General features: G+C 42.4%; 1 protein-coding gene across 1 annotated transcript; it reads right to left on the bottom strand.

Annotated features, from left to right (window-relative positions):
- Positions 1-664: 664 nt before the first annotated feature.
- NPS (neuropeptide S) lies at positions 665-9,651 on the bottom strand. The gene is made up of 4 exons (XM_070469819.1): positions 9,619-9,651; positions 5,049-5,181; positions 3,862-3,974; positions 665-844 (listed from the first exon to the last, which is right to left on the bottom strand). Exons 1-4 carry the CDS (start codon positions 9,649-9,651, stop codon positions 665-667), a joined length of 459 nt encoding a protein of 152 aa, XP_070325920.1.
- Between the last annotated feature and the right edge of the window lie 2,333 nt (positions 9,652-11,984).

Raw genomic sequence — 11,984 nt, 5'->3', positions numbered from 1 at the left:
CGATGGGTCATCAGTAGTTTTTTGGTTGTCTTGATCTTTACCAGCGATATTTTTGTGTTTTGAGATTTAAAAAGAAGATAAATTTCCAAGACAAAGCCATGATCCATGTCTAAGTTTATTTGATGGAAAAGGGTGGCAAGAGTTAGATCCAGAGGGCTCTGCTCATATTTGCTTCTGGTATCAATCGACTGAGGAAAATACACTTGTGTCATGAGCCTTAACTTTGCTTACTCTCACAACACTTAAAAAGAAGCTGAAATAACACATCCCCAAAGCATTGGCCTTGCTAAGCCATTTCAGAAAACCATGTTGAAAAGAAAAAAAAAAATCAGTATTATATTACAGGCCCAGGAAAAAAAATCACACCATTGTCATCATAGTAAAGACACTCATACTTTTTGGTCAATTTAAGATCAAAGCAAATGTGTCTATCCCTACTCAGGCAAGCTGCTAATTGATCACATAAATATTTTATTCTCCCACAGTGAAAGTTTGACACGGGCTTACATTTTTTAAAACTTACTCTGTACCAGTAAGGAGAGTGAAGATATTTAAGAACTGAGAGCATACCGATACTTAACAATAAAGATATAACTGACTTTTAGCACATTAGTCACACTATACAAAATTTGAGATTAATTCCCAGAGTCCTTTGCACACTTATTCACGTTTTTGCTCTTCGAAAGGAAGTTTTTTTCACCCCTGTGCCGACACCATTGCGAAAGGACCTTTTCATAAGTGTCTTCTCCAAAATTGACTTTAGAAAATCTAGTCCCTCTCTCCTGTCCATCCTGGTTGGGCAGCTGTTCAGCAGAAGGACAAAGTAATCAGATTTTCCAGACACCTGGCAATTAAGATGGGGGAGAGGGAGAGAATACAGCTTTAGGGTTCAAAGCTTATTTCAATCATAACAATTTTCAGAATCTTACGGTGATAAATCCAATATAGCCAATATTCAAAGAGGGTTTTGCTAAAATATTTTTTAAATACAGACTTTATCAAAATACAAAATACTGTTTGAAGCTGTCTACCCTCTTCTCTGAATTTTGTACTACTTACGTGATTGCAGCTATTCAGTATTTGCATCGTATACCCTATAGTTATCTTGTTGCTATTACTTTATAAAGAACCTTTCAAGTGGCACTAATTAGTCTTGGGAATATTTTTTTTAATTCACCGAGAAAAACAACCCATGATAACCAAACTCCAGGCTTCAGTTGCAGTCACTTTCCTTCTGAGGCCTGTCCCGAGTCATTTTCCAAGTCTCTCTCTCCACAAGGATGTCTTTGAACTTGAGAGTCAACATCTTTCTCTCTTGACTTTGGCTCAGTTCCACCAGGGGCTAAAAGGCCTGAATGATGTAAGATGGTACAGGGGACACTTAGCTGTGAGAGAAACACGTCTGACATCTTAGAGCTCAAGTTGGCCATCGAGAACACGCAATTCAATCCCATGCTTTGTAGAAGGAGAAGCTGAATAAAGACCTGAGGGGCATGATGGATAGTCTTTGTGCTATGTGCTTATTTGTATCACCTGATTTTAGCCCCTCAAAAAGCTTTTTTGAAGTTGGTACTATTGTTTCCTTGCTTGTAATTTCCCTTAAATAAGGAAATTAATTACATGGCATATAGGTGAAGCAGGACTTGATTGAGGCATCAGACTCCAAGCCCATGTTTTTCAACTGTGTGAGAGCTACAAGATGAAAGGGGGCTGAATGCTTTTATTATAGATAAAGAATGTTCTACAGTGCCAAAAGCACACATTTCCTCTCCCAGTACAGGAAAACAAGTTTGGTTTGAGAGTGACTTTGAAAGTAAAGATGGGACCAGAGTGCATCTCAAGATTCTCCACCCCCCACTAGGGTGGAGGCTCCCTAAGTGGTCTAGCAATCAGAGCCCCTAGAAAAACCATTCCCACCGGTCTTTGTGGGAATGCATGGGCATTTAGGAGTTTTAGATCTGGAAATAATCAGAGAATTTCAGAGGTATTGGTCATATTTGTCATGGGAAAACCAATCAAAAACTCTTACACTCTATGTCTTACCCTGTGTTAGTAGAGAAGATCTAAGCATGATATAATGCCATCTAGTTTAAATTTCCAACAACAAGGGCCTATGAGTCATTTCAGGAAGGGGAACACTCCAGTTCTTTCCAGAAATTGTCATAATTCCACATTTATATTGCAAACATATATATATATATATATATATATGCATCAATCCTAGTTACAACAGCCCCCAAACATCAATGTGTGTGTGCTCAGTCTTTTGGTTGTGTCTGACGCTTCTCAACCCCATGGACTATAGCCCACCAGACTCCTCTGTCCATGAGACTTTCCAGGCAAGAACACTGGAGTGGGTAGCCCCTCCCTACTCCAAGGGATCTTCCTGACCCAGGGATCGAAACTGTGTCTTCTGCATCGGCAGGTAGATTCTTTACCACTGAGCCACCTGGGAAACCCAAAACATCAGTAAACAGCCCTAAAAAGATACTTTGCTGATCAATGAAGGGAGTCCTTGTCAGACAGACTCATTAACTGCATAATATTGTATATTTGCCTGCTTGATAAACTTTATGAAGTTTACAACAAATGTTATAAAAGTCTCTATGTTCTTTGCATAATCATTCACCCTAAACAGTCAAATTGGCACCATTACTATGTGATGCAGTTATAATGAGAACAAAATTGTCATATGAAAAAACAGAAATATGGAAAATTCAGTGAAGGAAGAAACATTTCATTTATGGACAAGACGATCTCATAAGAACAACAGAAGAAAAAACAGTCTTAATTTTAAAAAAATGCACAAGTGCCTTTGTTCAACAGAAATGTCATGAACAAACCTTCAGGGAAAGAATAGAAAGTAATTAGGAAGGCATTTGAGAAAATATACCAATTTGTGGATTGTTACTCATCTATTTGATCAATGTGTTGTCTTACAGAATCAATGACTAAATTAGTGTGGAATGCTCATAGGAATTAACCAGGAAAAAAGAAACTAGATTAAGTAAACAAGAAATAGAAAAATGACATGCAAAGATTGGTGAGAAGACTCATAATGCAAATAGCTAGATCATTATGTTGGGACATATAGTTATTGTTCAGAATTCATGTGGCACCTCATTGTCTTAAAAGGGGCTTCATAAATTACACTGATTTCAGTAATTACTGTGTGCCATGTTAAGTTTTACTGAAGCAGAGTTAAAGTATAAAAATCTATCAATGACAAAAGGTATTTTAAATTTTTAAGTGAAGTATTGACATAACACAACTGAAATATCATGTAGAAACAGCATTAAAAATTCCAAAGAAAGAAAATGCCATTTTCTAAATGTCTTGATGAGTTCAATGAATACAGTTAGGAGTTCAAGAAAATTCTTCAATAAACGTATGAATTAATATTTCATATTATGTTTCATTGAGAACTGACATATTATCTATATCCTGTATCTGAAAAAGTTACCATTTTTGTAAAATTAAGAAATTTACTGCTTTTGAAAAATAATCCATTGTATCTTTAATATAGTTTCAAGTGTTAAATGTTCACTTTGATTATGAGTTGATGCTTGTGAAACAAACAATTTATCAGGAGCAAAGTAACTTACATTTTATGTTGAAATTATTTTCTTATGCAAGGCCAACTCTTAAATAATTCAAAGCAAAGTTTAATATAACCTGTATTACTATTGTAAAAATCTTCCTTTTTACCTAATTTTATGGTTCCTCATATTTCTTTCATTGTAAGCTCTAATAATAAAGGAAATAACTTTTGTTACATATTTCTAGAGATTATTTTGAATTTACATACTCTACAATTTTAGTTATTTAGTCAAGCATCAAAAATAGAGGCAAAACTCTTACCTTAGAAGGTGAAATTGGACGACACCAGAACACATGCATTGTAGAAATCAACAGAACCAGAATAAGATTGAATTTTAATGAACTGCAGAGTAGGGAAAAAAATTCAGAAAAGTCTTATGCAGGCAAGCATAAATTAAAAAGCGTATACAAATTCAACATTTTTCTTTGTTGAAAAATGCAATCTCTTACCTAATCATTCTGGACTTCCTGAGACCTCTACGGATGGGTGATTTTATTCCCAGATTCCTCACTCTTACTGTCAGATCCTCCTTGGGTGATCCTTTTATACCAGAAAAGTTCAAGAGTGAAAATGTCATCATGTCCCATCATAGGTGACTAATTGATTCTGGCTGAGGCCTTTTGTTCCTCTTAAGTTGGAAAAGGACAATAACATATAGGTGTTGTCATTGACCTACCAACTGCTGACTTTATTTAAAGTTTGCCATTTAAAATGTCCTTCAAAAGCCTTGTCTTCTAGACTAGAGGTCTCAAAAGGAAACAAAAGTTTGTTTAACTCAGAGTTTAAACACTTAAGAAGGATGACATTATTTCCTTAATATCCAGATGTCTATTTTCAGAGAATAATGCAAAAAAAATCCTTACAGGAATGAAGAGCATCAACCCAAACAATGTGCATACATTGAGTTTTCCACAGCAGATGTCCTTTTTTAGGGCTTCCAAGATTAGAGGAGAGAAACAAATGTCTCCCACCCCCTACTTGCCACTCATCCTCCAGATAAAGGGAAGGCACAATCTCTCCTCCCTTTCCATTGTTATTGTTCAGTCGCTAAGTCATGTCCAACTCTTTGCGACCCCATGGACTGCAAAACACAGTCCCCTGTCCTTCACTGTCTTCCAGAGTTTCTTCAAATCCAAGTCCATTTGAGTCGGTGATGCTATGTAGCCGTCTCGTCTTCTGCCACCCCTTACTCCTTTTGTCTACAATGTTTCCCAGCATCAAAGTCTTTTCCAGTGAGTCAACTCTTCACATCAGGTGGCCAAAGTACTGGAGCTTCCACTTCAACATCAGTCCTTCCAATGAATATTCAGCATTGATATCCTTTAGAATTGACTGGTTTGATTCCCTCGCAGTCCAAGGGACTCTCAAGAGTCTTCTCCAGTACCGCAACTCCAGAGCATGAATTCTTCAAGAGCACCCAGTGTCTTCTTTATGGTCCAACTCTTACATCCATCCGTGGCTACTGGACAAACCATAGTTTTGCATCCCCAAAGTCCAGGGCCCGGAGTGCCTGCCACAGCCACTTTGTTCTCTCCGGGCATGAAATTCTCCAGGAAGCCGCTCCTGTCCTTGTGTACCACCTAAATACATGGCATGCACATTAATGACGGGTGTCCACATTAATAAGTGGATTCAGAAGCACTAAGGGTGAACAGATGTTACTGAGGCTCACAGTGGAGGGAAACACCAAGCCCGGTGCTGCTTCCTGCTTGGGTAACCAGTACTTCTGAGACAGAGCCAATAGTTTTGGAATACAAAGCAGTGGAGGAAAATCCTTGCCTTCTCAAGATCAGCATCTTTTGGAGGACAAAGCTGCCCTATGTCTGGGATCTTGGCTGTCCACTGGCCAGTGCTGTATCCCTTTCTTTTGGGAACTACCCTGCAATATGATTCTTATGTGATTGTCAATCACACAGTCACACGCCGCCTTCCACAAGGAAAAGTAGTCCACCTGATTCTCAAGAGAGTCCGGAAATTAGCGCCAAGTTGGGAGCTGGGGCATCTGATCCAAAATCTTTAATAGCCCTTTTGGAGACATTCTACAGAGACTTAAGATACCAAGTGACTCAACACCCATGTTCACTTTTGGTCTCTTCTTAAACTCAGCTAAAATTTTAAAAAACAATGGAGAAAATCAATGAAACCAGAAGCCTATGCTTTGTAAAGATTTGTTTAGCTAGATAGGCCAAAAAATAAAAAAGAGAGAAAATACTTAAATTGTTAGCATCAGAGATGAAAGAAGCAGGATTGCTAATGACAGTTAAAAAACTTAGAACTATGGAGAAATACATGGGTACTCAGTATCTTGTAATAATTTATAATGGAAAAGAACCTGAAACCAAATAAACAGAAAGGGAGAGAAGATGACACAGATAGCATTTTGCTGAGTAGTGAGGAGAAATCGTTGGAGCAGTTTTGAGAAGGGTGTCTCTTGAAATGGAGATCGCTAACAGACCCTCAACAGACTTGAGTATTCGTGGAATGTGTTTCTGTCAGATGTGATGAAGGTGGTACTAACGAAGGAGGATCCACTGGAATGTTAAGAATCAGGTCAACCTCACCTCCCCGCCCCAGTTCCCATGTACAGACTCCTGCTTTGGCAGAAGACCATAGATTTATCCTGAAAAGAGGGTAAATCAGAGGACCTCCTGATGGAGTGACTCCGGTACAGTGGCATTACAGAGTCGTCTCCCACCAAAAGGAAGGTTGAACAAGCGTTTTGCTCAAAGCCGAGAGGCATGCGTCAGTTCTCTGACACAGGTCCAGGCACAGGCCCATTAGCTCTTTGCCCTGGAGACAAGTGAAAGGAAGACTCTTCTCTGAGGTCCGCCCTATGCTGTGAGTGTCTGATGCAAGGTTTTCTTTCAACTAGGATTCGATGGTGGGGAGAAGACAAGCATTTGAGCACTGAGTGAGTGAACTGAAAGTCGCTCAGTCCTGTCCGACTCTTTGTGACCCCATGGACTATACAGTCCTTGGAATTCTCCAGGCCAGAACACTGGAGTGGGTAGCCTTTCCCTTCTCCAGGGGATCTTCCCAAACCAGGGATTGAACCCAGGACTATGGCCTTGCAGCCAGATTCTTTATCAGCTGAGCCACAAGGGAAGCCTGGATGCCTGAAAATGTGGGGTGAAATCCAGGTGTATCTTGGAGCAGGGAGGTGAGACTGGAGTCAGGGGTATCTAGAAAACTCTGCCAGACACTGGTTCACAGGGCTTTGCTTGGGACCACCACCTCCTTTGGTAACTGTGCCTGTCATGTGATGTCCATGACAGGCATTTCTGGCTCGATTGGAACCTGCAGAGACCCATCGTCAACACCAAAAGGGCAGGTTAGTGCTCCATTCAGCCTTGGAATTTAATAGACTTTTCATTGAAAGTTTATCCTCTTATTTGTCACGACACAACCATCTTTGAGTCACCCAAGCTCTTTTCACGTATTTCCTTACGGCATCAGTGTGAACACCAGAGGGAGAAGGGACATGTTCTTTTTGATTTTTTCTTCTCATTGGTCAAACCTGAAGTTGAGACACGCATTCAGAACCGTGTTTCAGAAGTTCAAATACATCATGCATTTTGGACAGAAAAGATCAACAGGAGCCCTTTCTTTTCTAATTTCCAGAGCTTCCTTCCTGTTATGACCCCAAGAAATGTCCCCCAAGCACCACCTTGATCGCTACTGCATTTGGCTCCCTGATGAAAGCAGGACTTGGAAATGTGTTAAAATGATTTTAAGGGAATAAGTGATAAGCTGCAAAAGGTCATCAGCTGAAATTAATTTAGGGTTTTGGTGTCTTAAAAATAATTCTACAATTGATTCCATTGTCCCTAATTATAACACATATTAAGCTCTGCATCTTTCAGCATATATGGAAAAATCAATTTCATCTTAACGGCTTCTTAATTCATACAACTGCTCTATCCTCTGAAAGTATAATTAAAATGCAGAAAGTGGCTGAGTGCATTTTCTGGTTTTATACCAGAGTAGGGGAAATAAAGGCTTAGGCAGAGCTTAGGTTAATTTATTGAAATAAATCATCTCTCTGGTGCCTGGTTGCTCCTAAAATGCTCTGTTAGAGTTTTCACTTGGGCGTTCAGAACAGGCCCAGTGTTGGAGATGGAAGTTCTATGGGAATAAAAGGCAAAGACAATCCAGAAGGTGCTGGTGGAACATAAAAAGTGCAAGCAAGTCTCCTTGCTTCAGACCATCGTATCTCGGTATCGGCGGTGTTGATATTTGTAGCTGATGGTTTTTGGCGGTTGGTTCCTGCGCGCTGGAGGAGGTGGAAGCAGCCTCTTTTGAGTAGAGATCAGTAGCACTCTACCCCGTCCCCCGAGCTGGGACAATGGAAAATGTCTCTGGACACTATCAAATGTCCCCAGGTAGGGGCCTAACCGCCTCCACAGAGAACCACTGTTTAGAGGTAAGTTCTCTGCTCGCTCACTCTCCACAGTGGCGGAGTCCGTGGGCGGACATACATTTCACAAGCGTGGCATCACTGTTGGCTGATGGTATGTTTTTCTTGCTTGGTGATGCATAAAATAGTGGTGTATCTTCTAATGGATAAAATCTTAGGTTCAGAGGAATAGTACTCACTTTTATAAAGGAACTATCAATGGCAGTATTTGAGGCATGTTACTTAATATTACATGTCCATTTAAATAATAACGAAAGTGAAATGAAGCAAAAGTGCTGGTCGCTCAGTTGTGCCTGATTCTTTGCGACCCCTATAGATCAAGCCCACCAGGTTCCTCTGTTCACGGAATTTTTCAGGCAATATACTGGAGCAGGTAGACATTCCCTTCGCCAGGGGATCTTCCTGACCTGGGAATCAAACCCGGGTCTCCTGCACTGCAGGCAGATTCCTACTGTCTGAACCGCAAGGGAAGCCCAATTAAGAACCAAGCATGCTCTTAACTGTTTTCACCGATATACACTCTTAGTTACACACTTCTGCACCTTGTCCTACTCTTCTTACACTTTGGTTTTATTTTAATAATACCCTGAAGTTGTTTTTAAGAAGGCAGATGTCATATTAGACATAGTGTCATCATATCATAAGTGGCATTTTGATAAATAAATTCCATTAATCACTGATGTGATGTCTACGGTATGCTACTGATGCACCTGGTGAACGGCAGCCAGCAGTGGCCTTTATAAGGAAGCATCGTGAGGAGAGGAAAACCTGCTATAAAGCACCTTGTTCTGCCAGAGACTGGACGCCTCCGGAAAGCATTTTCGGGAATGATCTTCGCAGCAGCCAACACTTCATTTATGAATTCATCCAAGCATCAATGAAGGCCCACTCTCTTCCAGGAACTGCGTGAGTTTCTGGGGACGCAGCCATAAAGAAACCCCACAAAGGATAAACGCAGGGGGGAAAGGACAACTCCAAGGTCAGGGTGGGGGTGGGCGCAGCACCTAACAGAACTTGGCCTTGACTGTGAGGAAGGGCAGAGCGGCACGTGCCCCCAGGGGACAGGGAAGAAGCACGCGGTCATCTGAGGACCGGAAGGTGGCTCAGTCTGGTGACCACAAGGATTCACTTGGGATGGCCCAGGGGTTCCCCACGGGGCAGGGTGCACTTGAATCTGAGGCTCATAAATGCTGTCAAACTGGGGAGGAGACCTAATCGGATCTGTGCTTTAGAAGCATGGTCCGGCTGCCAGGAGTGGGCGGCATGGGAAGACTGGGCACTGGGACAAAGAGGCCCCCACCCCAAGGGCTGTGTGGTCAGGGTATAGACAGGATGGTGGGGTGTGCACCAGGGTGGCAGCCCTGGAGCTGGAGAGAAGTAGATACAACTGAGATGTTTGGGGGACAGAAATGAATGGACACCATTAGTGACGAGATGTGTGGGGCAACGGGCTGATTCAGAGTGATCTTTTTCACCAGCTCATCATAGCCACTCAGAAATGCAGCACCTCCAAAGGCCAACAGTGCCCAAGTCCTGACCACACCCTCCCATCCTCCCCATCCCTTCTCCACCCCACTCCTTCTTCTCCAGAGTCTCTAACCGCACAAGCGTCCAGCCGCTGTTCCAGCCGCATCCTCACCATCCTTCACCCCCATCAGGGCCTCTCCTTCTCCGCCACCCAGCTCAGAGACCACAGTCCATCATTACAATGAAGCCCCCCACCCCAAAAGCACCCCCCCTCACAACTGGCAAAACTCCAACCTTGAGTGAATCCATGTGACCCCATCTCTGAGCCTCACTCAGGTTATAACTGTAGCAAAACCTTACAACAGTGGTTCCCAGTCTCATGTAAAGCTTCATGACTCTAGCTCTCCCATGAGCCCCAACCCTGCCCAACCAGCATGATGTATCTGCTAAATAGGCCCCTCCTCTCAGCATGTAAAAAGGAGATTTCATAGCTTCTCTCCTCTAATGCCCCTATGGCCCACGGTCCTCTTTCATGCCACCCCCCACACACACATACACGCAAATCTGTATGTGGGTGTGCGCTCAGTCATGCCCGACTCTTTGCGGCCCCATGGACTGTACCCATGAAGCTTCTCTGTCCATGGAATTTTCCAGGCAAGAATACTAGAGTGGGTTGCCATTTCCTACTCCAGGGGGATCTTCCCAACCCAGTGATCAAACCCAAGTCTCTTGTGTCTCCTGCATTGGCAGGTAGATTCTTTACCACTAGCACCACCTGGGAAGCCCATACAGAATTTTGAGTTCATGGTTTTTTGCTGAGAAAGCAGAGTCAGAGTCAGGCTCTCTTTGATCTTTTCGCTATGAAAACCGCCGACTCCCTCATGTCAGTACCCGTGTCCTGACTCTTGCCTTGCTGTGATGGAGTGAAGTCTTGCTCCTGTTGGGGGCCAGCCCCCCTAATTTCTCAGGAATTTGGTGCCTGTGGTTCTCTCTCCTCCCTCCCCTGCATTCTCTCTGGCTCATAGATTACTATCCCTGAGCCCTAAGTCCCTTCATGCCCCCTACGGAGGCCATTTCCCAGATGATCTGAGTATCGTAAAGAGGGAAGCAGATGAGAGGAAAAGGAACAGGCTTTGCCTGGCCACTGGCGCTGCACCCACCCCCACTGTGGTGCTCTGGGCCAGGGGTGGGGCGCACATCCCCAACAGAACTTCACCTGGGAGCCCCAGCTTAAAGGCTCAGAGTGGAGAAACCCTAGCCCTTCAGGGCTGCTGAGCCGAAAACCAAGGACTTGATTTGCTGAGTGAAGGCTCTTGTCTGTAGGCAGCCCTCCAGGACTCGTAATTCCCATAAATCCTATCTCTCAGGATGACCCTGCTGACTATATTCTCACTCTTAACCTCTCTCTTCATCCTTTTCCCCCAAGGTTTAGACATCACATCCATAGATCCTAGCATCTAGTTTTTACGAGCACCATAGTTATTTTCCAACTATGTACCCATTTAAACTTTACAGTCTTTTATTAGGGTTGTATTCATGGGCAAATAAATACAAGACTCTTGAAACTTTATCTACTGGAAGCTTCTGCCTCTGCCTACAAAATGATGCCAATCTCCCAGCTCAACGAATTTCATGTCATTATCTCTGAGAGGGAGAGTTGTCTAAACTTCAGGTCCCTAAACAGGATGAAGATAAATGTCGACCTGATCCTCTTGTGATTTTGTGGATTTTTCTTTTAGCACTTTGAAAATTATTTCATTGAGAATTATAAAGCTATCAATGAATATTAAGTACATATACTATCCTGCAAAAAGGAACATTAACTTGATTATAAGTATGAAATCTACACTACATACATTTTGGGTTTGGGATGGATGACTTACGATCTATATGCCACAGCAGTTGCATAGCCATGTTACATATTTAGGCTAGCTACTTACAGTCACCTGTGAACATTTCAAAGGTGTCTAACTAATATCTTAGCCATACGATTAGGAACAGATGCTGTAATCCACTTTTGAACAAATGAGAGGTTTTGGAGCCCAATGGATGCATCTCATTTGCTTTAAATATGTGCGTCATTTCTCTTGACTGATGTTCAGTTGAGAAAGATTTGTAATACAGGTCAGATGCTGGCCAGAACGAAAAGGTAAATACCTGAGAAGAGTGGGGAGGAAGGAAGAGAGGCAGGAAATTTCGGGCTTGGAGTTGCTTCATCCAGCTGCTAATCCAGCTGGGTAGGGAAGTCAGAGGGCACGATCTCTCCCCCTGAGGACAGAAATGCCCCCACCCCATGGATGTGACAGGAGACTTAGCACTTCTTCCACATCCTCGTCAACCCTGGTTATTTGTGGTCTTTCTGCTGACAGTCACTCTGTATGGTGTGAGGTGATATTTCATCGGGGCTTTGATTTGCACTTTTCTGGGGATCAGTGATCAGCATCTTTTTGTGTGACCATCAGCCATCTGTATGTCTTCTTTGAAAAGAATATTGAAGTC

The sequence above is a fragment of the Odocoileus virginianus genome, chromosome 7 (genome assembly GCF_023699985.2).
Source record: "Odocoileus virginianus isolate 20LAN1187 ecotype Illinois chromosome 7, Ovbor_1.2, whole genome shotgun sequence".
Taxonomy (NCBI): domain Eukaryota; kingdom Metazoa; phylum Chordata; class Mammalia; order Artiodactyla; family Cervidae; genus Odocoileus; species Odocoileus virginianus.
The sequence above is the reverse complement of the archived record's forward strand: the minus strand, read 5'-3'. Positions and strand labels throughout refer to the sequence as shown.

What these genes read in the sequence shown, in the direction of transcription:
- NPS (XM_070469819.1), bottom strand. Translation starts at nt 9,651, where the DNA reads ATGCGGCTGGAACAGCGGCTGGACGCTTGTGCG. An exon ending in TCCAGTAGCCACGGATGGAT is followed by an intron (nt 3,975 to 5,048) that starts GTAAGAGTTGGA and finishes TGCCTGCATAAG; the next exon opens with ACTTTTCTGAATTTTTTTCC. An exon ending in GTCCAATTTCACCTTCTAAG is followed by an intron (nt 845 to 3,861) that starts GTAAGAGTTTTG and finishes CTTAATTGCCAG; the next exon opens with GTGTCTGGAAAATCTGATTA.